General features: G+C 40.2%; 4 protein-coding genes across 7 annotated transcripts in view; all 4 read right to left on the reverse strand.

The window, feature by feature from the left end:
- Positions 1-331: 331 nt before the first annotated feature.
- On the reverse strand, positions 332-7,693 carry cpt1b (carnitine palmitoyltransferase 1B (muscle)). 2 transcript variants are annotated; one of them, XM_072385661.1, is made up of 19 exons: positions 7,344-7,693; positions 5,951-6,091; positions 5,686-5,825; positions 5,320-5,491; positions 5,025-5,126; positions 4,482-4,619; positions 4,314-4,391; positions 4,008-4,115; positions 3,829-3,913; positions 3,283-3,478; positions 3,008-3,193; positions 2,799-2,904; positions 2,597-2,713; positions 2,349-2,513; positions 2,117-2,251; positions 1,500-1,652; positions 1,289-1,402; positions 1,098-1,190; positions 332-994 (listed from the first exon to the last, which is right to left on the reverse strand). In XM_072385661.1, exons 2-19 carry the CDS (start codon positions 6,089-6,091, stop codon positions 860-862), a joined length of 2,364 nt encoding a protein of 787 aa, XP_072241762.1. In that variant the 5' UTR covers positions 7,344-7,693; the 3' UTR covers positions 332-859. The 2 variants fall into 2 exon arrangements, with proteins under 2 accessions (XP_072241762.1, XP_072241763.1); XM_072385662.1 differs by lacking the exon at positions 7,344-7,693 and having other exon boundaries at positions 333-994; positions 5,686-5,734; positions 5,951-6,027.
- Positions 7,694-8,277: 584 nt separating this feature from the next.
- Positions 8,278-12,098, reverse strand: LOC140306997 (kelch repeat and BTB domain-containing protein 13). The gene is made up of 8 exons (XM_072385674.1): positions 11,327-12,098; positions 11,046-11,234; positions 10,720-10,904; positions 10,287-10,638; positions 10,018-10,163; positions 9,736-9,890; positions 8,847-9,004; positions 8,278-8,734 (listed from the first exon to the last, which is right to left on the reverse strand). The coding sequence occupies exons 1-8, from the start codon at positions 11,576-11,578 to the stop codon at positions 8,552-8,554; spliced, it is 1,620 nt and encodes a 539-aa protein (XP_072241775.1). The 5' UTR covers positions 11,579-12,098; the 3' UTR covers positions 8,278-8,551.
- Positions 12,099-12,781: 683 nt separating this feature from the next.
- chkb (choline kinase beta) lies at positions 12,782-21,389 on the reverse strand. Of its 2 annotated transcripts, none has more exons than XM_072385671.1 (11): positions 20,803-21,389; positions 19,591-19,699; positions 19,356-19,469; positions 18,912-19,045; positions 18,725-18,829; positions 16,863-16,921; positions 15,946-16,033; positions 15,683-15,791; positions 14,858-14,958; positions 14,687-14,768; positions 12,782-13,569 (listed from the first exon to the last, which is right to left on the reverse strand). In XM_072385671.1, the coding sequence occupies exons 1-11, from the start codon at positions 21,312-21,314 to the stop codon at positions 13,513-13,515; spliced, it is 1,470 nt and encodes a 489-aa protein (XP_072241772.1). In that variant the 5' UTR covers positions 21,315-21,389; the 3' UTR covers positions 12,782-13,512. The 2 variants fall into 2 exon arrangements, with proteins under 2 accessions (XP_072241772.1, XP_072241773.1); XM_072385672.1 differs by having other exon boundaries at positions 19,591-19,666; positions 20,803-21,388.
- A 475-nt stretch (positions 21,390-21,864) lies between these two features.
- Positions 21,865-24,742, reverse strand: part of LOC140306992 (zona pellucida sperm-binding protein 4-like) — a 29,788-nt gene continuing 26,910 nt past the window's right edge. The window contains exons 1-9 of one of the 2 annotated variants that reach the window (XM_072385668.1): positions 24,007-24,421; positions 23,749-23,937; positions 23,460-23,644; positions 23,270-23,367; positions 22,923-23,080; positions 22,656-22,848; positions 22,398-22,572; positions 22,225-22,300; positions 21,865-22,059 (exon numbers count right to left, since the gene is read on the reverse strand). In XM_072385668.1, the coding sequence (XP_072241769.1) occupies positions 21,959-22,059; positions 22,225-22,300; positions 22,398-22,572; positions 22,656-22,848; positions 22,923-23,080; positions 23,270-23,367; positions 23,460-23,644; positions 23,749-23,937; positions 24,007-24,367 (1,536 nt within the window). In that variant the 5' untranslated portion in view covers positions 24,368-24,421 and the 3' untranslated portion in view covers positions 21,865-21,958. Of the gene's footprint in view, positions 22,060-22,224; positions 22,301-22,397; positions 22,573-22,655; positions 22,849-22,922; positions 23,081-23,269; positions 23,368-23,459; positions 23,645-23,748; positions 23,938-24,006; positions 24,422-24,742 lie in introns of those variants that run through there. The other variant, XM_072385669.1, reaches the window with a different exon arrangement.

Here is a 24,742-nt window from a genome sequence, read left to right on the forward strand (position 1 = left end):
CATATATAGGTTATAGTTAAATCAGGAATGAGTCAGTGGATGGTTGCCTTTGTTTTGGATGCGGTGCATTTTGTTTGTTATCTCTTAAAGGTGCCAGATGAAAGCAAACAGACCACAATGCTTCCATTTGGTCAAAGTTTAGTTAGCTTTTCTTTGTCCTAATAGCTGTTGTGAATCTGGATGATCTCTGTAAATGTACGATCTCCATCACACCTCATAGAATACAACTCATAATGAACTGCTTTTCCTTGTTTTTATGTATTAGAATTACAGTTTTTTTGAGTTTACAAGGACTGAGTGGCAACTTTATTAGTTTGATTTATTTCTAACTAGATTTCAGCTTCTTATAAACTGCACTGAAAGTTATTGTGTATACTGGGTGTACGAAGGTATTTTATTAATGGAAAATGACCCTAATATGAAATGCAAACAACAACTCCTAACAAGTGGCATTTCACAAAATATTTCAAACAGTATTGGATTCTTCAGGTAAATATATTTACAAGGTTTCTATTCACACACCATAGACCATGAATAAATATAGATGTTTTTACATTAGATTTACATACAGTGTGTGGAAAACACTGACAGAAGTGAAACAGATATTGTAAAAACAAAATATTCAGTCATCAAAGACAAGTTATTTCCCTCAGCACCAAACAGAGCATCTCTGACAGGTACATTATATGTTTTAATAAATTAGAAGAGTAATAACTATTCCTGTTGTCTGACTGAGTGGAATGCTCAGTTCCTGTGATGTGACTCACCCAAAAAGCAGTAAGATCAGAAGTGCAACCGGTCACTGGAACCTTTAGTTTTTATGAAAGGAGCGTGGCAAAGACCCCGCCCACAGTGTCACTTATATGTGCTTTTTCCCATTTTCCAGCTGCACATACTTTGCATGCTTTACTGCCTTCTTATCATTTTCAAGCTTGAAAAGCCCTTGAATATCAATCATGGCCTTCTGAATGTGCTGGCCAAACCGGCATGAGTCCTGCAGGTCACAAGGAAAAAAAGAAAGAGTTTTGGGAGATGACAGAAGCGATTCCAGATGGATCTACAGTGTAATATGGAACGGTCTAATTTGTGTTACTCACTGTGTTAGGACTGGAGAACTTGCTGGAGATGTGGAATGTGATGAGATTTTCCCCAACAATGATATAAGACACGCCGTAGCCATCATCAGCCACCTGGGAATGTACAAGAAATGCTATTGTATTGTACTTTACTCTCTTAACTGAATGTGTGAATGATGTTCATCATTGAAATCATCTTCATCTTTACTCACAGGGCCAAATCCACCTCCAGCACCCACATATTTAGGGAACTTGTTAATGTCAACTAAATTGAGCTGCTGCTGTGGAGTCTGGCTTGTTGACAACTTCCAAGGCTCTGAAAGCACCTGGTAGTGTAGACATTGAAGGAAGGACAGGAAAGGGCAGATTAGTTGTGAAGTTAAAAGCAGTAAAGTGACAAGGAGATGGTTAGTGAGGGCTAACCTTCGTAAGAAACGGTGAGTCAACACCCAAGTACTTTGACACTATGTAGAGACAGAAGAGGTGACGATCGATACCAGATCCAGTCATGGCCATACGGTACATGTTTTGATGCTTCTCTGCTGCCTTCCGAAACAATGCGAGTCTTTGGTCATTCTGGTCACATTGAAAGCAGGAAAACAAGGAGTTTACCTTAACATTCTTTCATACACACACAAAAAAACAGTTTGCAAGAAGCGTGTTATAATGACTTCGATGTATCACAGTGAAAGTGTTATTTTCACCCCTGTGAGAACATCAAAGTTCAGAGTCCAGGGCATGGAGGCACGTCGCCTCTAAGTGACCATGCCCTAACTAGTACAACATGACTTTTGATAGTGTGACATTTTCTATTTACAACAAGCGTGCAAAAATATAACACTATGTCACCATATCTGGAGCATGATAGCACACACCTGTTACACTATATCTGTTCAAAGTCTATTTATTCTGGAATAATTAAATATACCATGACAAACATGTTCCTGGGGTAGTTTATGTTGTAAGGGCTTATCGTTATGTGGTTATGTTTTGGTCTGGTGAATTTGAAATGCTTTCATGCACTTGAGTGTTCTGCTTACTGTTCCACCTGCGTCCTCCATAGCTCGGACAAAAGCAGCAGCCTCAGAGGTGCAGGAGCGTACAGTCTCTGTCCGTCCATCTCTGAACATTCGAGTCATTGACGACTCGTACGTCAGACAGAACACGCCCTGGTCCTTCAAAGCAAATAACTTGATTTAATTTGGTGATTTAGAAAATCGAAAGACAGCAATGAGCAAAAACATAAATGACTCAGTGACTGAGGACACCTACCCTGAACTGTGCTAGTTGCAGGGCCAGCTGAATAAAGGCATCAGGGCTTGTCCTGCACCTCTTGATTAGGCCTTTGCCAAAGTCAGAAAACAGATAGCCATGGAAGTCCACGTCATCAGCTATCTGCTTGGCTGTCACGTATGACGTTTCAATGACCTCTCGGCACTAATATAGCAGAAAACATAATGAATAAAACATTGTTCTGAGATCAAATCAAAAAGTAACAATTGGCAATTGTTTTACTGTACCTCCTTTGAAATCTGCCACTGTAGTCGATTGGGCAAAGGCAGGCCCCTGTTCACATCCCCTTTACAATGCCCTTCCTCTGTGTAGCCGAGATGAAAGCAGTCCGTTGCAAGAACATACTACATTGACAGGAAATCACAGCTGAAAAAATCTGCAAATTTTGGATCTATGCTTTATTTTTCAGTACTAAATTTAATTTCATACCTCCCACATGTGTCCTACGATTGGTGCATCAGCCCAAGAATGTTCAACATTTACACCCATCTTTCCATTTGGATATGAAATTAAGGTGAAAGACTTGTCAAACCACCTGTAATGAAAGATGGAGCAGTGTTTTCAGGGAAACACGGCACAGAAGGTCATGTGTTTACTGAAGCTCAGACCAGAGGCCCTCCCTTGTCTTCTCTGCCTACCTGTCATAACATTTTCCATGCAGCAGGGACTTGGCATAACTATCGAGTGACTTGGTTTTTTCAGGGTCATAACCCTCTGGCTCATCATCTAGTGCCAAGAAGAAGGCAGCTGACTCAATGGCATCCAGGGACACTTTGTTTATTCCCTGGTTGAAATATTTAATCCGAGCCCGAGCCCATGGAACTCTACAGAAGATGGTTTAAGAGTTCAGTCCAAGTATATCTGCTTCAAGTTATTCAGTATGCTTCCTGCGAATGCATGTGTTTATACGTGCCTGTTTCCTGCAGTCAGAGCAGCTAGTTTGAGCTCTCCTGGTTGGGGTTCTGATGTATCATTCAGGATTCTTTGAAACTGTGTCTCCAGCTCACTTGGTAAGAGGTGGCGCCCTCCGGTGTACAGCCACACTTGGAAGAACCGGCCTTTGTGATAGACAATTAGGTGCTTTCGATCAGTCAGGTGTTGCACAATATCTGCAAAGAATATTAAGCCAGAAAAGAACATCAAGTTCACTGCAACAAAATTATAGGCTAAATATAATTGGACGTACAATCACCTAGAAAGCAGAATATCACTTTTGCTCATGCAACCACATAGGCTCACTTGAGCTACACAATAAGCTACAGAACACAGAGGACCCCTTTCATTTAGCGATGTCTTTACAGGTGTGTCTTTGAATAGCTGATGGGAAACGTGATGTGACACAATTTACAGAGGTGCGCCAAAAAGTGCAGCATGCTGGGAAGTTTTGATCCAGGAAAGCAGAAAGTGTTTGTATGTGAGTTGGAACACTGTTTCAGCCATGCAGACCAGACCAGCTCACCTGTTTCAATGCCAGGGATCCGGGTGGTGTTAAACATCCTCTCCATCTGGGTGGAGCACATAGGAACAGTTCCTAAAGCCCTCAGCTGAGAAGAATAAAAAACGAAGCCATAACAAAAGGTATTCTAGTGAGGAAAAATATCGACACATAAAAACTAAGTTATGAATAGTGTGTATTACCGGTGCATGTTCACCCCGCTCCAGTTTGCGTCTGTACTGCAGCATCGCATGGACCACATTTCCTGCCCGTGCAGCCTGACGGTGTGTTGGGTTCACATACAAGAGGTCCTTCACATACACAAACCAAACATATCAATCCATCAAACGGAGGCAGCAGAGCACAAAATGTGAATTAGTTTCTCCACTGTACTTCATTTAAACTTCTTGCTGAGTAGTTTGTGTGCTTTTAAACCCAATATGTTTTCACAATTAATACATTACTAATATCCACAGGTTACACACAAAGGTTACAGGAGTTTAATTTACCATTATATAGAAGTTGCTGTTGACCATAATGGGACTCCGGCCCCTGAGATAGATGTACTCCTCCCACCAGTCGCTTACCTTGGGTGGGGATAAAAGTTTTTATTGTAAGAGTTTATGAATGAAGTAAATTTAGGTTCCTGTGTTGTATCGTGTGTAAACAGTACTTACATAATTTGTCGCCCACCAGGATTTTAGGATCAAATATCTCTGTAACTGGGCTGCTTTGGATTCTTGAAAGTCACTGGCCAAAATCTCCATTTGGTTGTACTGTTTACTGTCCAGCAGAGGACGCACTGACTCAAGGTACTGTGGAAAAGATATAATGTGTTCTGTCAGCACAATGGCACACTGTTAAGTGGAAACACACATGAGCAACTGAGAGACGCATAAACAGAAATCCCTGATGACACCCAGTTACAGTCTGCTGCCAAAGTGACATGTCAGATTTCTATAGATCACTACAGGATGACTGCAACTTTTATATGGTGGAACAGTTCTGACAGAGAGGTCGAGGCTATTCCGTTCAGTCTTAGTCTGTGTGGCCTGTAGTCCACACTGATCACATGGTTAGAGAGTGGCTTCATTGTATTAGTTCAGTTGAAAAAGATTTAGAGAGTGTGTTTCCATAACACAGACTTCACAGACACTATTGGGTCACAATTATCTTATTTGTGTCTGGTCATGGAAGGTGATTACTGTGTAATTATGTACCCTCTGAATGGTATCATCTATGCTGGGCACTGGAAGCCGGGGTAAGGAAGCCTGGAAACTGTAGAGAAGTGGCCTGCGTCCAGAGAACATCTTTACCAGGCTCTGGTGAAAAATAACCAGAATATCCCATGAACACCCTATTCTTAATGACTCTTTATGACATATTCTTAAGAATCTACTACCCTCTACAATAAGAGCTACAGAGAAAGCTGAATGACAGACAGATAATTTACTTGTACAAGGAATCTCAGAAGAACTCGGACAGAGAAAGTTAAAGACCAGGAGACAAATTTACCAGCCACACTCTAGTTGATGTACTCATTTTTCCGTGGGATTCAAAAATCCAGCCATGGTAGGAGAGTAGAGCTTTGAGAGTGTATCTTAGGAGGTAGATGAGGAACAGCCACAGTCCAGTGGCAAACAGGATGGCACTCAGCACTGCTCTGGTCTGCACTGACATATAGTCTCTGCTCAAAAAAAGGCACAAGGCTTTCTTTGTCAGCATTTGAGTAAACATCAAACAGTGAAATGCAGAATGACTGTGGTTTGAATTGCTGACTCACTGCATGTTGTATCTCTTCTAGAATATTTAAAGTAGCAATAGAATATAAAAACACTGCGTCACCAGAATGAACGATATGGTTATGTTGGAGTTACTGACTTGCTTGGCAGGTTTTCCTTGATGGTATCAATCATTCCGAGAGAAGGATCTAAGTGAATATACAAGGAACTCATCATAGCGATCACAACTATGAGCCAACTGGACGGACTGGCAGGGTAGACTCCAGCCAGAACACCATTCTGTTAATGAAAAATACCAGGCTCTGATTTCTGCTCAGTGTGCCAGGAAAGTTGAACACTTTTTTAAAATCTTATTGAGCGAGCCTGACATGTAAAAGTTAGATCTGCAGAGCTTGTGCTGTTACCTTAAATTGAATTGCTCTCTTCTTCCATGCTGTCACTCCTGACAGGTAGATGTTTTTGATGACCTCTTGGCTCAGTTTAAGGTCCACTCCATCTGGGCGCACAGTGAACTGGAAACCAACTGCCTGATGTGCCTCAGCCATCTGTATTTTTAATACCATGGGTAGCAATGAGAAACTCGCAGATTTCTGTGTAGTTCATATCTTGATATATTAATAAGAAACACAAACAGTTTTAGAGTTTGAAATACTATTTCAGCAAGCCGGTTACAATAAGCTATGATATAAACCAATATCATTTTGTTTTACGTTTATCATAAAGAAAAACATGAGAATAAAAATACTACATAAAGCATAACTCAAATAGCACTTTGAATGTATTCATTCGTTCTATAAATGTTGTCTAGTCGTGATTGTGTCAGTAGTATTTGTGTAAGAGATAATCCTTGCTGCATGTCCCCACTACATACAGTATTTTTTGTCAATAATGATTGCATTACACATCCTTATAGTTTCCCATAGAAACATTTTTCTGCAAAGACCCACATTTTGAGCAATCACTATCCAGATTTAGTAAATAAAGCTCAATTCAATTTACGTGCACTAATTTGAGTTATTCTTGAGTTTTTCATTCATTACTAATGTACAAAGTCTTTTCCTCCAATCAACCTCTGAAAAAAAGTCTTCCATAGTTGTGAGTGATTGTTGTTTGAGGGAAACAGGCTCTGAGTATCTTGTTGGCTAATATTGTGATAAGGTAGTCACTAATATGGGATCTGTAAATGTCTTTATGAAGAAAAAGAAATAAATCTTCAGTAGGTGAAAGGGTGATAGGTTTCTCTGGTTGACCTATAAGTGTAAGGACTTTCTGAAATACTAAACAAAAATATTTGGACTTCCCACATAGCTCCATGTAGTGGTTGGAGTGACAGGTCTGGTATTTCTTTTTCCATGTCATATGATTAAACAGTCACCAACTGGGACAAAGTTCAATGGCCAGATATAGTGGTACACTGGCTGAGCATGTGCATAGATCTCAGACCGGGAGGCAAATATAAACACTGAGTACAACCAGCAAAGGAAGGCAAAACCTTCTGGTATTAATCAATAATTTTCAGTCTGGTAAATTGCAGCAGTCATTGTTAATGTGCAACTTTCAGAAAATCTTTTTTCAACTTGCCTGTGTCATTTAAACTACCCAGCATGATTTCCACAAGATTTTTTTATATACACATAACAATAAAAATGACACACTTGAAAACATGTCAACACTTTCAACACTATCATGTTCATCCATATGTAATAAAGCATTGAGTTTACATAACAACTTTCAATAAAATAAAACACCTACATGAAAATATGAGTAAGACTAATAAGAAGCGGTGACATACTTTACCTTTGTGAGCGTATAGAAATCAGACAAAGAACAGCTGTGACTATGGTCTGTATGACAGAGGCAGTGAACGTCTTCTGTGCTGAGGCGTCAGCACTCTGTGCCCTTGAAGTGGCTTTTCCTCAGGTAGTGTGCATAACCTTAGTCTCCTGTGCTTTCCAAACCCTGTCTCCCCCTTCCTCAACATTTCCCTCTCCCTCTCTTCCTCTTGCTCTTGCTCTCTCACCCATAATGTGCCTCTCTTCGTAACCAGACACCAAACATAGACAGAGCCTAACCTCGTGTGCTGTAAGGTCTCAGCAACGTAACAGAATCTGCTGCAGTGCTGTGTTGAGATGAAACAGAGAGCAATGTGACATTTCACCTACTGAGAGCACAGGCACTTCCCCATTTAATTTAAGGACTGATTAACATGTTAGAAAGGTCATGAGATATAGTATTATATAACATAATCTTAAGGAGAAATAAACACATTTTTATAAGGCTCTTCAGAAGCCTAAGCATGTGCTAAAACTCCTTTAACACAGTGCAAACCCACCTGATCTCAGATTCACAATAACCTGTCAAATACAGCTCCAACAATCAGCCTTATGTGCTTCACTTAATCAGTCTTTACCGACAACATAGTGTCTGGATTGGTTCTCTGAGTCACATTCACCTGGAACATTTGAAAAAAATGTTGGAATGAGCAGAAAAATCATTGGACAAAAGCAAGACCCTGTTAGAGATGCTATCCAGCCAATCCAGGATGTAAATAGAGTTCCCTTAAACTCGGGCCCAAGTGGGCAATGTCAAGATCTGTGCCTTCATCAATCAGACACAATAATACCTGAGTTCATTCACTCACCATAATCAGTCTCTGGACACTTTAATCATGTATAACTTTATTACTTTACATAAAGTTCCTGATGAATTCATAAGATTTAAATCTATTTTTTAAAAAAAAGGTAAACTAGCATCGAACTAGCCAAGACTGGTATGTCAGGAAACCTGTTCTCATAGAAAGCCCTCACTAACCAAGAAGGATCCTTGAGATTTTGAATTTCAGATACCAAGTTATGGTTTATTCAAAGTGAAAGCAAAGGAAACAGAACAAATCGAACAACAGTTAATAGCTTTAAAAATGTGTCATTAAAACTAGCTGTTGACTGTCACAGTCCTTACAGAGGCTCTATTCCTGGTCACTCTCTTTAAAGATGATAAATCTAGCTTTAGAAGAAAAGATGAAAGGTAGCCTCATAGCGAGTGGGGATAGGCAGACGTGGAAGAGCTCTAAGAGAGAGGGTTTGGAGATCCATCTTCATGACAGTGTTGTGCTGTATACTGGGCATCAGGAGCTCGTCCAGTACAACTGTCCCCTGCCCGGCAAAGGCCACTTTATCTGCCCTGTGCACCTGTAGAAAAAGAGGATCAGTTAGATCAGAATAAGTAAGAGCATCAAAGATATAGTTGTGCTCCATGCTCTCCTAATATGAATAGAAATTAAGTTTGTTGTTATCTGGTTACCTGTCCCCACTTCTTTGACTGCACACAGAATGATGTCACCACATTCTCTGAGTTGTTCCCACCAATAACAAGCAGCTGGTCAGTAGCACCCAGGAAATAAAGAGTAGGGAGGTCTACGTCTGCTCTGGTGAGGGTGGGGAGTATTTCAGACCACAAGTCTAACAGACGGAGAGAAGTTCTTTTTTTTCCTTTCAGATGAACCATTAGAACAATGTGTCAACTGTATCTTTTTAAGTGGTATTTCTTCAGTTTTACAAGAGTTGTGTTAAGTAATTCTGAGTAATTCTTGTCTCACTTGCAGTAGCCACCCGTCAGAGCGCTCTTTGCTTGGAGAATGAGAGAGGGGCTCAACTGTCTGGGGATCAAAACTGAGAGCTACAGGGACCACAGCAGAACATTTTCTGTATCTAAAACAACTTCATTGTCCAAAAGTGTGTTGTGTCAGACTTGGCACAAAGCTTACTGCAGGACAGGGTTTTTACATTGTGTATCCAATTATGCAAAGACAGAAAAATAATAAACTGTCTGATGCATGAGTGGTGCGGTGTGAAAATCAACAATATAGTGTTTACTCCAACTGCAACAACATTGTTTTAGATTTTTTTAGTTGTTTTAGATGGCAATTATGTGTCCCTTTAGGCCCCTGTTCAGAGTAGATGCTATCTTAGTTCCCCTGTCAGAATTCTTCCCCGATTATCCAAACTGACAATGCTCTGAATGCTGTCCACTGCAAGTTAGACACTGACTACCTTTATTTTTCTTTTATAAAATAATTTTATGTGCGTGAACAGAACCAAAAGAAAGGGCAATTTACACACAAGTCTGGGCATTTGATGAGTTGGAAATAAAAGCTTGATGTGCACGTGCGTCCTGTTCTGATTTTCTGCACCTTGATTTGTGTTGTACTGCAACAGTAATTTCTCTCCAGTCCTCTGGACGCTACCCAGCACATAGATGCAGTGTCCAAGGCCGGTTGCAAGGGGGGCATCATGGGACATTGACAAGGTGAACTGGAAGTCAGTGAGGGGCAATGAGGACACAAACCTGTGGCATAAATCATACACAGAACTGAAGGATGCTTTTCTACAGGGTATACATAACAATTAGATCAAATATATCAAGTATTGCACCACCCTGCAGTTTATTTTAAAACAACTACAAGGACACAAACCTCCAAGTGTCCTCCCATGGATCATAGCACTCTACAGCTGTGTAAAGTGCTGTGCTGGAGTCTGGAGTTACCAGGGAGTCTAAGTACCAGCCTCCCACAGCGTAAATGCAGCCTTCACAGGCCACTGCACTGAAGTGCCTTCTGTGCTGTAGAGCAGTAGATGGTGACAGTTTTATTTAGTATTACATAAATGGAGGAACAGAGAAAGTCAACACTTTTCATTCTGGGTAGGAAAGCCAGGCTGGTTATTAATAAGAGCACTGCTGTACCTTTATTAGAGGTGATGTGGCGACCCACGCATGAGTAAAGGGATTATACCTAAAGGAAGCCATACTGAACTCCCAGCCTCTCTTTTTACGCTGCCTGTAGCCTCCTATGACATACAGATAGTTATAAAGCACCACTGTAGTAAAACACCACTTATCAGCCCTAAAAGGAAGCTCTGTAACTGGGTGCCAATCTCCACCGTCCTCTGGCCCTTTCAGGATGAAAATGTGACGGGCTTGTTCTGTTTCTGGGTCATTCCATGAAGTCAGGTTCTCCTTCCGGAGGCTGCACAGATGTCGCTCTCCTCGTGTCCTCAAATCCACTACTTCCTCCTTCTCCTCATCATTCACACATCTGAGGTATGAATCAGTTTCAGTGACAAGAAACACATTAAAATCCTTTAGGAAATCAAGCTATTAAAAAAACAGTACATACCTGATGATGTGTGGCAGCTCCAGAAGGTTTCTGCTCAGATAAGTGAGTACAGTCATCTTCAGCTCTGCACAGAAGATCTCCTGAGCAAGACTCAGGTATGACAAACAGTTGGATGGACTGAGTTCATCTGCCAGGACTGACAGGCACTTCGAGAGGAAGGCCTCAGCTAAGAGATAGCTGCTTACCTCAGGAATGAGAAGTAAAAAGATGCAAGAGGAAGAAAACTGGATGTAGGTCGTAACATTTGTGCATTTAAAAATTAAAGTATGACATGCCCTATAGAAATCCTGATTATTACACAGAAGATTTAATATTTATCCTTATACCTGGATATGTTTTCCCAGCTCTTCTCGAGGAACTTTAAAATTACAATTAAAGGAAAACTCAAGGAGATTGTGGAAAATAGAGGAAGGAATGTGGTCCAGATGAATGAGGCTCTCTGAGGTCTCTCTCATTCTTGACTGGGACAAGGCCCGGAAATACTCGCTGCACTCCGAAAGTCTTTGGAGATCCACCTTTTAAATAAATGATTAAACCACACTTTTTTGCCTTTGGCTGGATTGTAATTAACTTTTAAGGTTAGGAGACTTGCATTTTTTTTACTTACATGAAAAGCATGTGTGCTGGTTTGGACTGTAACCATGGTTTCATTTCCATCTCCATGGTGATATGTACGGAGCGGCACATTGGTTTTCCATTCTTCTGAGTCTGGTTGACACAATCCTATATCTATGATATCTGGTGATGCTACCCAATTGTTGACTATTGGAAAAGCACCCAAAAGTCTTCTAAGACTGTATTGGAACCACAAAGCTATCCACTCGATGAGGTTCATAAAATATTGCCAGAGAGCTTTCATCCCACCGTTGCCTGATTTTGAATCTATTTAACTTTGATTTACTTATGAATTTGACTTCATTTAGCCTGAGTAACAGCAGTGCAAAAGGTCTTACGGTGCACCCCCACACAGGCCAAATAAAACACTCACAATGGCAGTATAAGTTCACTATATCAGGGAAGAAAAGTCTCAAGGATTCCAACAGCCACAGCACAATATAGAAAATAGTTCCACTGGGCGGGATGGTCAGTTTAGTCCGTGCACTACCAGCTCATATCCGTCTCTGTGCCTCAGCTCTCAGTCACGTGCGCTTTAACAGAACAAACACCAAGGCAAGGCTGGAAATGTAAAATCTTCAACAGAACTCCTTTGAATTCTTTTTCAGATCCAGTCGATACCCTCGATCTCTGAGCAGTGCACTTCTTCGGCCGTTCTATTCTTGGCTCTCGGGGGTGGGACAACTGTCAGCCCTCAGGGATCAAACATGGTGCTCATTCGTCATCATGGGGCACTCAAATTACTTTGCAATTAGATGCCTGTTACGTAAGAGTAACATCACATACAGCAAATACACGTAATGCATGTTTTACAAATGAATGAGGACAAAATCAGGGTATGACACAGATTCAAAGCAAATAAGCTCTTTAATACTTTAAGAACATTTTTAGTAGTGCAAAACAGAGCCAATAGAACACAGACAAGCATCAACCAAGAAATACTGCTGCCAGAAACAAAGAAAACGCTGCCAGAGCAGCTTAATAGGTTTATGAGTAAACTGATAAACATAACATTCAGGGACTTTGAGATCTGCCCTAATAAGTTTTGCAATCAAATAGACAATCTAAATAAATAGAGTTTTTTTACAAGCGATTTAAACAAAGCCTTTGGGAAATGTATTGAACCCCACGCACTGTGAAATGAACAGCAAAAGTCGTGTGTGGCAGACGGACATTCTAATTAACCCATGTCCTGATATTTTGTGCTATGATTTTCGCAACGAAAATGAACAAAAATACTACCACAAAAAAACAAACAAAAAAAAAAGCTTTTAGTAGGAAATGAGAACGAAATCAAAAAAAAAAAAAGAAGAAAAAATACACGACAAGATGTAATGCGTTGTGAAGTAAATGACGGCAAACAGGCAGAGCATAAAAATTAATGCTCAATAACAGATATGGAGTGGAGCAAAGATCAAATATTATCTGCTTAAAGATATTACACTTAACCGTTCTCATGGTTAAAATAACAGTATTGTCGACTACAGTGATACTGTATCAAATAGCCCTCACATTATTATTTGGCTGAATCTGAGGAAGCTTATCAATGAATGGAGTTTCAAACAATAACTGGAGGAATAGGAATAGTATGGTCTAAAGTAAAACTACTTGTGACAGAAGAGACAGGGTGAACATACGGAGTGATTATGTCATAATATCAGTCGTTGTCTCACAGGATACAGTTGGAATCTGTCCCTATCAAATGTATGGACCCTCACGCAGAGAAAGCAGGAAAAGAGAGAAGTGAGGTAGAATGACTACAGTAAAAAGACTAAAGCAATGGGTTCTACAAAAGCCTCCCATGCTGAACCCAACAGTCGTGGCTTAGTACTGCAAAATGACCATGACACTAAGTTTTACAGTCCAAGATGAAAAGACGTCAATTATCTGGCAAAGCAACCAGCACCGCCATTACTGACATCTGACATGCACAGAGGACACGGCAAAAGAATTACACATGCCAATGTCACAAGGTGGTCCAAAGAAATGCATAAAAAAAAAAAAGGTTGACATAACATCGACGTTTTGCAATGTTCAGCTTTTACCTTTCACAAAACATTCTTAATCGCTGACCTACCTGCTTACTATCGATGTTATTCAAGTAATAAAATCTTCACACAAATATAGGATGAGCTTGAAGGAGGAAAAAAGACATCGGATGGTTCGTTCTGATGGAATTCAGGAGAACAGGTTTTTTTGCTTGAAGTAAGCATCAAAACGACACTGGGCATAATCCTGCAAAATAATAATGTGGATTAGGAGGTGAAAAAGAGCTGGAAATACTGGAAAGAAAATGAATTTGTGACTTGTATACATCATGAAAATGTAAGGCCACCTCATGCAAAATGTTGGCCTTCTTGATATAGACGAGAAAAGATTTGTTTCTATATGAAAGCGTGCTTATCAATAATTTAAATATAAATTTAAAAAAACACTGTAGCAAGGAAAGAGTACCCCTATATTTATCACCCCTCCAGTTGCATCAAACTGGGAAGAGAAATTCCAGATGAGGCGCCAGTGATCAAAGCCAGCGTTCGGAGTTACAGGTGACGTCTGTCTTATTCAAAAGCTTCCTCGGTCCGCCAAGACCTACAGAGCTCTTTGAGGCCTTCAGAAAAAAAGACTCGACGCCCAAGAATCTGATACGGCATTTGAAAAGATCTCCAAGGGACTAATCCTTCCACTGTAGAATAATCCATCCAACAGATTTAAATCAGCTCATCCAGAACAGACTTCGAGAGCACATTCAGCTCAAGGGAGGATGTTTTGATGCAAAAAGATGTTTGAAAGAGTCAAAGTGTAATGTTCACAATCAGCAAGAGATTAGTGTGCAAATTAGACCCGCATGGAGGGAAAAAAAATTGATCAAGAATGACTTAAAAGATCCCAGCAGTTAAGAAGATCTTTAACAGTTACAAAAATATTTGAAAGTTGTAAAGAAAAAAACAACAACAATGCAGTAATGACATGAATGCATCACGCGAGGTCTCTTAGCAACAGAGGACCTTTTCACTCATTAAAGCTGGAGTGGATGGGAGAGACATCTTGTCTTGGGGAAAAAAAATGGATAGTATGGAAAGGACAATTCTAGCCAAGATTTTAATACCACTGAACCAAACAAAGTAAATGCACTGTGCATTGAACGATGACGTTAAATTCAGCACAAAATATCTGAGATTGGTGGAGGATTACGCACGATAGCTTCAGGTAATAATGGCTTTTGGGCACCGATTTAAAGAGAGACAAATTCTTGTTTGTCCTTATCTATTGAAAAAATTCCACACAAAGCCCTCTTTTCAACACAACTATTATTCATGTAGCACTGATGCTGTAAAAGCAACAAAAACCTTACCATGTATCCAAACTCAATCCGGGATAGCTTAGCTTGAATGATGGACCATAAACCCCAGAGGAAGTGTGACGCTAGTGCATATCTGGGGAAAAATGACAGAAGTTCAAGGTTCTGATTCATTGTGCAACAACAAAAATTAACCACTGCTGTAAGTTATTCCAACGTGTTCACCTGTTTGCTTCAATTATCATGTCCTCTTCAATTTTCATCTGGTCCACAGCGCTGTCAGAGTTTCTTTGCTGTTCTGCCAAATAACTCCTTATGAAAAGAAGCTGAAACAAGTATGAAAATAACGCACGACATGTTAACAAATCTAGAACAAGCATCGGTTACTAATGATACAAGTGACTTTGCATTTAACTGCCTGTGCAGCAGAAATGCTTCTAAAACCTCAATTGACCCTTTTCACCACTGGATGGCACTGCGTGACCAGAACACTTCACACCTTCCATTCTGTCTACAGGATTATCAGGTAACTTGGATTTAAACAGCAACACTGTAGCATGCACCTGTTTGATTATTACAGGCATAAGTGAGTAGCAGCAGCCAAAGCTGAATTTGAAATCACTGATGCTGCATTATAATACTGAGTACAATACTTGCAGTCATTGCATTCTCTAACTCAACCACTGACAAATAACTATTGGACCTTTTCAGCAAACGTGCATAAACCTTCAGGGCAGAGAAATATATCCAAACAGCCATGTCTTCTGAACCACTAGAAGTATTTTGGTGGATTTACCTGCAGAAAATCTCCAAATAATATTCTATTTTTGGTTGGTAGCCCCCTTGCATGTGGCACAGGGGAGGAGGGTCCAAGTTTGCATCAGACGGTAACTAAAGAATTTGATTTGTCTGCCTTTACAACATTATGTAAATCTAAATTCTAAGTTAGTCATCTATGAAATCCAATTTGAGGCTTCCGTTCCGAATAAGCGATGTGCTAAAATGCAGCAACAGATCAGCTTCACTTTAATGCAACGTGTTTTGACTGACCTGCTGCTCTCTGGTTGGATAGTTCTCCGGTGTGGCTTTATAAAAGGGCCACTCTTTGTATGTGTAATCATACATCCACTCACAGAAATGGTTCCCGAAGTCAAATCCTCTACACAAAGAAAAAATATTTCAACATTAATAAACAAGGGCATGTACAGACAACTGATTTCAAAACAAAAAGGCATGGATGTTAAAGAGATGATCTGCCAAATCGAAACAGTAGCACTTCACATTGAATCTATGACACAAAGTGCAGTTATTACCTGTAGTTGTAACTGCTGTATTCAAAGTCTATCAGCATGAGGTTTTCATTCGAGGAGTGGTCCCTGTTTTCCAGCATTAGAATGTTTCCTGCAGCAATAAAACCAAAATCACTGAGGAATCACACTCTTCGATGGCTCTAGCAGATGACAGTTTACACCAGAGGACGATTTATAAGAACAAAATAAAGGAATTCAATTTATGTTGTATAGAAGTAACTTGAACCGATGAGACGGGTCAACAGCGTCTGAATATACATGAGCAAAAATAACATAAATTTGGTGACCAAACTAAAATACATTTAATGCAGATGAAGCGTATATATTAAAAATGCATTTAACAGGCAAACAGGTGAGTATAGAGTAATTTCCATGGTACTGAGTTTGAAATTCTAGTTTCGTGGCAAACCAAAACCTGAATGCCCAATATCACGATCAAGCTTTGAAAAACCTGTGTTGGTGAGGACAATCTGTGATCAGCTTACAACATAATAAAAAGTTTAGATGTCCACATACTTCTGAACCACTAGTGCAAGAGCAGCTTAAGTAGCTGCCTTTTTTGTTAAGCTTTCCCATCATTTAAAAAAAACAAAACAAAAAAAACTTTGACTTATCACCTCATCCACTTAAGAGACTCGTTTTCACTTATAAGTTTTCACAATAAGTGCTGTGGTGCCCTCTGAACATGGTTATGGTTATAGGCATGTGTTACAGATATCTCAGGTCTAAATGGGTTAAAGGACGATGCGAACAAATACGAGCTGCATCTATAAATAAGTACACACCAGCCTGACTTTGACTTCTATAATAGCAAAGGCACCCTAAGAAATGTGAGAACGGAGCCGGAGTGTAGATCAATCAGATCAAACCTGTGGTGTGAGGATCATGGAGCTATGACGGAGGCAAGATCGGCTTTTTACCTTCTTGGACATCATTGTGGCAAAACACTACTGGTGATGGAGTTGCTGCCAGCAACGCACTGTTGTGGAAGCAGCATGATGAATGTAGTGGATGACATAAAAGAAAAAAACAAAAACAAGGGAGAGTTTGTGAGTGTTGTGTATGCAGGTAGAGCAACTTGTGCATTCTAAGACTAACATTTAGAACTAAAAAAAAAAAAAGATAAATGAATAAAGCCATTCACGTAAATATTGATTTAACCACACATTTCTCAATATCTGTCCAAAGTACACTGACGCAACGATGCAACAAATATTTGATCTGAATCTGTCTGTGTTGTAAGTTGAACAGGCTGCACTGATACGATATCCAGTTAAGTTGAGCTGTAACAGACAGGCAGCATGAATGCATGAGAACAACCACGCGGCATTATATAAGACAAAGGCAACTCTTTCACTAAATGAAGAAGCTCCAGAATATCTTATTTATCGAGTGGTATGAGCAGTATTTAAATCTCTGGGATATTTTCTTGATCACCTTGCATTGCTTCGTAAGGAAAAGAAAGCGGTGAAAAAAAGAGTGCCTTAATGTGAAAAGTACCCTTCCAACTCAAATTTAAGGACAGGATTCCAAAGCATTGACAATTTCATTTTTTTTCTTGCCTCAGAGTGAGATCGATACATAACTGCAAGATAACGTTTAGATAAACACAGACAGATACTGATTCTGATCAATGATTCTGCAGTATTTGCAAGGTCGAACTATCAGAAGGACTCAGCAGTGGAGTCGTGGAGGCACTGGGACAAAGGTCAACCACTAGTCTGGTGAGGGGAAAATATAACAAAACAACTGGTCCTATCTCTATGAATAAATCCTCTCGTTGTGACTGTCACAGGTTTATTTGAGTATAAGTGATGTCTCTACACTACTGCTGGCACATTAATTAAAACTGTTTGACAGTTTTGCCTTGTGACAATGAATTAATGTGATTAATTAATCACATTGCTCAAGCCCTAGTAGCTATGTTTAATACAGTAACTGAACTATTTTCTTCTGAATTCAGGAATTGTGCATACTACAACCACAAGAAGTATTGAAATGCGTTGGGACTGGATTTTGGACTCAACATCTTGGCAAGGTTATCTTGCAAACAATTGCAAACCCCAATAGAAAAAAAAAAAAAAAGTATCAGCCCACACATCATCCATCGTTAAAATGCCCTTTGCTGCTCCTCATCACATATGGAGCAGTCATTATCATCGGTCAATTATACTTGAGGATCTTAGTAGATAAGCTGTCACTGTCTTTGTGTAAATTAGCCTTGATAATGCGAGATCGTTCAGGCAACACATTTGGTTTGTCCAGTTTCACCATCAACCTTAAAGGGGAACTCCGGTATTTTTAAACCTAGACCTTATTTCTGGCATGAAATACATTTATCTACTCACGAGAACAGTTCGGCGAAAGTCGGCGTCCTTCAGAAGATATTTAGATAACTCACGATGCGCATATATCCATATAACAGAGTTAATGGGGCTTAGCTTAAAGTATTTGTGAAATAAAGACAGATAATTATTTATTTAGAGGCCGCATCGTCTTAGCCCCGTTCACTCCGTTATGTGGATATACGCGGATTGTGAGTTATCTAAAAAGCTTCCGAAGAACGCTGCCGTCCCCTTTAAACAGGCATTTTGAAACTGATGTACACTTTGGAGGAGGACTTTGCTTTGCTCTGTATCTCCAACTGATAATGGTGATAGATGGCAGAGGTGATTCATTAAACCAATTTTCTCTAACCTTTCCAACCACATTATCAAGGCTTCATGTGCGCCACATGCATAAAGACACTACGAAACAGATTGTATTTGTAGATCCAACTCACCGGAGACTCTCCAGCTCGGCGGGCAGGTTAAACTTCATCAGCTTCTTGTACTTTTTCACATGTGCTTCACGCACAAAATTAATCTTCATCACTTGATCCATGTATCTAAAAATAACGATTGGTATATTTGAATGCAAGTATATTACAAACAGTCATTTTAGTAAGGTGATGCAGTTGAAGTTTTTACCTATCAATGGTTCCAAACAGCCATTTAGGCTCTTTGTTAAAGGGCATAACCATTTCATGGAAGCGCGCCAGCTTGGTGGCAATCTCAGCGGAGATGGCTGGATCTGAGAGCTGATCTGTGTGCATGCGAGTATTCTGGGCAGAAGAAAAAAAAAAAAAAAAGAGAGAGAGAACCACAGAAATCAACTCTTTCTCATCTACTAAACTTAGAAATGTAGTATATGTGCACCTCTAGGGAGCTTATGTTCTCAGGAAAGCACCATAATGATGGTTGATTTTGGTTCAGCCAGCTGTAAGATTCGACTGCCGATGCCAGCAGGAACATATTTTGTGTGATGAAAGTCAGACATAAAAATACTTGTTTTTTATACACAAATAGAACTCACAAATGCAGATCAACTACAGATGTGTGTACAATCACTTAAGCATGACTCTGTTGTCATACCGACAGGTATTGTTCCAAGCGTCCCTCAGGAAAGATGCCATAAAGTTTGGGGCCCAAAGTTCGCTCTGCCAGAATGGCAAACATAACACTCTCCAGCACGAGAGAATCCACACCCTGAGTCACAGAGACACACAGCAGCAGAGGCATGTAAGGAACAGTTAGAACAAAATACTTGCAGGCACAAACACTCACGGCCGAGTGGAATTTCTGGGTGACACACACAACACAGACTAACCTGCAAGATGGCACCGTAGATTCTGAGGAGCACCTGGTGTGGCTCCTCTCCCACTGAGTGTATATGGTCCGGCAAACTACACAGGTACAGTAGATTACTCAGTCCACCACTGCAAAGCAAAGACAACGTAGTTCACATGATCTGGTTCGTCAAAGTGAACCAGAAAAAAAATTGCTTGGAATTCCTTTAAGTGTACCCCAATGACATCCACAAAGTCAGCCCTTCAAAATAGTTCAAAACAGGTTTTGACTGGTATATAAAGAAAAGAAAACACAAAATAATCTCTCAAAATATCGCAATGCCAGTAAGCTGGAACATCTTAACTGAAATTACTCTAAACCCTGATATACACTACCAGTCAAAAGATTGGACACACCTTCTCATTTAACGTTTTTATATATAATATACATTTTAAAAAAAGTCAAAGGAGTATGACATAAAGTTTAACAGAAAATTATATCAATCAGCAGAAACACCATAAGAACTAGAAAAAGCTGTTCCTGTGAGACAGCAGTGAGAATGCTGATGAAGTTGAATAGGGATAGCTGACAATGCTAAAAAAGTGGAAAATCTTTCAATTGCTGAAAATCCAGTTGCCGAAGTCTTGGTTGAAGGAATTTGAATTTGAAATAATAATAGTGGAATGATTTAAACCTAGTGGAAGTCCAGAAAAGTTTTTTCATGTTTTTTAAACCGTTATATTTCAATATTGGCTTAATATTTGACAAAGCTGCACCAATTGGTAATAGCTGAATGTCCTGTGACCCGTTTAAAGTTTGAATGGTGTATCTAGCTGAAATTCTGCAGAAATAGTTAAGTTGGAAAGAGGAAGAAATTTTTTAAGAGTTGAACGCACTTTCCATTCATTTGAATGAGGAAAGGGTTGCAGTTTAAATAGCATTTCCAGCATTGTGACATTGAATAGCATTCTCACAATTACCAAACTAAAGCTAATGAAACACCAAGAAAGACCTGTGTTATTTTATTACTAACTTTGGAAATGTTAGCAAAAACGTTACAACAATCTTTGGTGACAGTGGTCCACATAGTTGTAGAGACCTCTGCAAATTGGTGCACATGAAAAGAAAGAAAGAAAGAAAGAAAAATGCTATTGTAATTTTTAATCCCCCATGTTAATACATGCCATACCCATGGAAATACCCATGTCCTATATTTTGTATCCTCAGTATAGCGGCGCCTGGAATTAATTACCTGACGATGCTGATTTGAAAGTCTCTCTCCTGGATGGTCTTCCACGATCCGGACAAAAAGTCTCGGCACCAAGCAAAGGCCCTACTTCTTGTGTCTCGGTCGACCTCCTCGCTTCTCCCATCCCGAAAAGACTCTGCCTCCGAGTCGTCATCATAATTGGCTCCAAACAGAGGACTCGGAGTCCTCAAGTTTCTCTCATTAAGGAGTAGCGCGCCTCCCACTCGTTTCTTCTCCGCCGGAGGACCGGTGCCATCTGTTAAGTGAGTGGTTACGTTGCTCCCACACAACCCCGGCCCAGACTTGTCTGCTTTGTCCAAGCCCTCCTCGCCGTGACAGCTACTATGGGTCACATTTCGACGAGACTGCATTGTGAGCTTCCGGGAGAAGAGTAGCGGAGCACCGGAGTAAAATGTCGGTCTGAGGCGACAGCGCGAGCTCGCTGACACACATAGATCGCCGGTAAAGCTACTTACCCGGAAGAACCAAACATAGTTGGTGGGTCTGAACCACATGGGAGGAGGCTCATAGCGTACACTATAAAATATTCAAATGACTCTAATGTGCTGGCACACTCAACCACTGGCGATCTGAAGTGGTATATTCACTGTCCAATCACAATTTAGGCCGTAGTTCGTATTTCTATTTCATTGGTTAGGGCTATATACTACGTCAACGTGTGTCATTTGTTGAGGGTTTCTGGGAGGTGAAGTGTTTACATCCAGGTCGGACGGTGGGGTCGATCTTTGAATCTCAAAGAAAACAATATGAATCCTTTTTTTGTAAGGGCTGATTGCAGTCTTATTTACTTCAACATTGCAAGATAAATGTGATTACTCACTTTAAAAAAATACAAAGCTTTAAACTAATTAAAGAAAAAAAAGACGACCATGTGTCCATGACCACAATTCAAAACTAGGGCTGGCTGAAGTCCTAACTTTTCTGCTTTTGGGTCTTAAATACACCCGTTACATTGGTTTTGTCTGTGATTCAATTATAAGTAGATCATATTCTATATCTGAATTATGTTTTGTGAGGGAACATAAACAATGATTAGGCAACACATTCAGCCAAAAGAAGATTTATTTAAAGCTAATTTATTTATTCAAGGTTTCCTGGATTTATACTTGGTGACAAGAAAACTCCATTAGGGATGTTGTTACTGAGAACTTGCTTCAGTGAATACCACCTCCATGCTGCTAACCACGATGGTCTCGTCTCTAGAGAGTTTCTTGGTAGAACCAGAAACTTCTCTCTTGTCTTGTGCAGAAAATATGGAAATATCAATTACTCTCAGTCTTAGTTCTATACCACAGTACACAAGTTTCCTGTATTATTTTCAATCATAAACAAGTGATTAAAGGTCAGACAGTCACTACACTGGTGAAACCCAAGATTACTCCAATATTACTTTGTAATACTTACTCTTCCTGAAGCACCTTGGTTCACAGTTGTTTGAAAGAGAAGGTTGGCACACAGCAACATTACAGTGGATAAAAATCTGGAAAAAATGCAGTGTTGTACATAAATGAATAAGGTGATTAAAAAATTTTTTTAATAACAAAGCATATTTTTTCTTAGATATTTGGATTCTATACCTTTTCTCTTAGACGACTAAATACTGGAGCCTCCCCCTTTTTGGTGGGATGATCAGTCCCGAAAAAAGTGAACATCTTAAAAATGAAACGTCTGTGATGGCTTGGGTACATCAGTCCAGATGAGGCATCCACAGGAACAACAGTTGTTAAGTAAAGGTCATCCTGGTATGGACAGCTTTGATGAGAGGAGAGGATATATAGTGTTGTGTTAAAAATGTATCATGAATGCTTCCAAATCAAACCAACACTTTCTCTTACCCATCAATCAGCAAATCCCAATGGCGAATACTTTGAGGGTACTGGCCAGGAGTTGCCCAGCATTTTCCAAGAGTCAGAACAAGGTTGGGATCAGTCCTCTCCAGCATTCGGACCTCAACGTACACAGGATCCCTGAGAACCTTTACGACGGGGTAGTCAGCATCAGTATAAAAGGAGGTGTAGGCCACATCCTCTGCAGCAACAAAAGAAGAGCGGTCATTTCCAAAAAAATACTTAATATAAAAAAAGCTTGTGCTCCATGCTGACCTTCGACACAACCCTTGCTAGAACATTGTCCGTTGCCCAGCCTGAGCTCCACACGTAGGGGTCCAGGAACTGCAACTGGCAGTGGTGGAGGAACCAAACCAACCTCAATGACCAAAGCCTCAACTGTAGCACCAACATATCTGCACTGGACAGACAGCCTGGGACAAGAAATAAAAGCTATCTAAGTCTATCAGAAAATCCATTAAGTGAGGTTTGGCTTAATTTCAGACTTTGTACATCTTTTTGTTATTTGTGAGTGCCAAGTGCTAAATCTTTCATTGTAGCCAGCATATAGCAATCTTTTAATCTATGAGATTATCAGTTATTTTGAATTCAATAACACATACTCATATTGGCTGTCCCTCGTAATGGCTCCTAAAGGTCCAAAAGCCACTTCATATGAAGAGGACATCCTGTTCTCGTAGATGATCATACCAGGCTCTTCCTGCAGTACATTGGTAGTGTTTAAATCTTCATTGTTACCATATAGAAATAGTAAATATAAAGTTTAAGAGTTAGAAGAGATCCAGCCCTTACCATCATGACTGTGCCACATGAAGTCACATAAAACTGGTAGATGGCAAAAGCTGAGGTGATACCAACAGGCTTGCATGTTGGACCATCTCCAAGGAAACTAATTGAATCCAAGTCAATGTTGGGTAAAGTAGCATCTCTGGCAACAACAATGATGATCTGACCATCCTTGGTACACTGAAGAGTCACTGAGAAAATTGCATAAAAAACATAAAACAATGACTTTTAAGTCTCAAAAAAGCATACCTTCAAGATTCTGTGGAAAATTCTGAGGAAAAACGAAAGCACTTACCAGATCTGCCATAATAGCACATGTGTCCATCGTAGCAGCAGTTGATAGCCTCACATTCTGACACAGAAATGGTTGAGGCGCCACAATGAATCTTGTGGTGCTGAGCCACTTCACAACTGTGAAATGCTTCTGTGTGGGCTTGATTTGTCTGACCTTGATTAGTCTTCACAGGCTGATAGGGCAGCTGAGGTTTCTGAGGGGGGACGTAAGGATTCTGAGGTTTCTGAGGGGGTACGTAAGGATTCTGAGGTTTCTGAGGTTTCTGAGGCACTGGGGGGACGTACGGATTCTGAGGTTTCTGAGGCGCTGGGGGGACGTACGGATTCTGAGGTTTCTGAGGCGCTGGGGGGACGTACGGATTCTGAGGTTTCTGAGGCACTGGGGGGACGTACGGATTCTGAGGTTTCTGAGGCGCTGGGGGGACGTACGGATTCTGAGGTTTCTGAGGCACTGGGGGGACGTACGGATTCTGAGGTTTCTGAGGCACTGGGGGGATGTAAGGATACTGAGGTTTCTGAGGTGTTGTCCAGGACGGATACTGAGGACTTTTTTGTGCCTCAGCCACATAACCATGCAAAGCAACTACCAGAAGGCAACAACAAATCAGTCTCATTGCCATGGTCTCACAGCACAGGGATTCCCAAATGACACAGAATGCTGTGGAAATTGTGGCACAAATAAGATGACTTTTATAAGATATAGGTCACGCTGACTTGCGATCTCACAGTCTATTTGTTATCCTCTTCTACCAATCAGATGCCACAGTTATTGATTGGTTCATGTCCTGAAAAGATAAGGTGTGATGCCAAAAAGTAAACTCAGGGCAATTGACATTAATATCACACAAATATTGTATCAGAAGATGGTAAGAATAAATCATAGTAAACATAATATATACCAGTTTATACTTTGAATGCTGACTTCAAGAAGTTTGATGGAGTAAGCCAGCTTTTTAAAAAATATTTCCACTGAATAATTTCAAAACACAAACCTT

The sequence above is a fragment of the Leuresthes tenuis genome, unplaced genomic scaffold (genome assembly GCF_036924035.1).
Source record: "Leuresthes tenuis unplaced genomic scaffold, fLeuTen1.0.hap1 SCAF_5, whole genome shotgun sequence".
Lineage (NCBI taxonomy): Eukaryota > Metazoa > Chordata > Actinopteri > Atheriniformes > Atherinopsidae > Leuresthes > Leuresthes tenuis.

Excerpts from the sequence above, each read along its gene's own strand:
- LOC140306997 (XM_072385674.1), bottom strand. The coding sequence starts at position 11,578 with ATGAAAGCTCTCTGGCAATATTTTATGAACCTCATCGAGTGGATAGCT. Across the intron at positions 9,005-9,735 it reads GCAGTACAACACAAATCAAG|ACTTGTGGTCTGAAATACTC; the intron begins GTGCAGAAAATC and ends TCCGTCTGTTAG. Across the intron at positions 8,735-8,846 it reads AGTCAAAGAAGTGGGGACAG|GTGCACAGGGCAGATAAAGT; the intron begins GTAACCAGATAA and ends CTTTTTCTACAG.
- chkb (XM_072385671.1), bottom strand. The coding sequence starts at position 21,314 with ATGTGGTTCAGACCCACCAACTATGTTTGGTTCTTCCGGGTAAGTAGC. Across the intron at positions 19,700-20,802 it reads TTTCAAATCAGCATCGTCAG|TGGTGGACTGAGTAATCTAC; the intron begins GTAATTAATTCC and ends TTTGCTTTGCAG. Across the intron at positions 18,830-18,911 it reads CTGTTTGGAACCATTGATAG|ATACATGGATCAAGTGATGA; the intron begins GTAAAAACTTCA and ends CGTTATTTTTAG.
- cpt1b (XM_072385661.1), bottom strand. The coding sequence starts at position 6,091 with ATGGCTGAGGCACATCAGGCAGTTGGTTTCCAGTTCACTGTGCGCCCA. Across the intron at positions 3,194-3,282 it reads GCTCTGACTGCAGGAAACAG|AGTTCCATGGGCTCGGGCTC; the intron begins GCACGTATAAAC and ends CATCTTCTGTAG. Across the intron at positions 2,905-3,007 it reads CATGGAAAATGTTATGACAG|GTGGTTTGACAAGTCTTTCA; the intron begins GTAGGCAGAGAA and ends CTTTCATTACAG.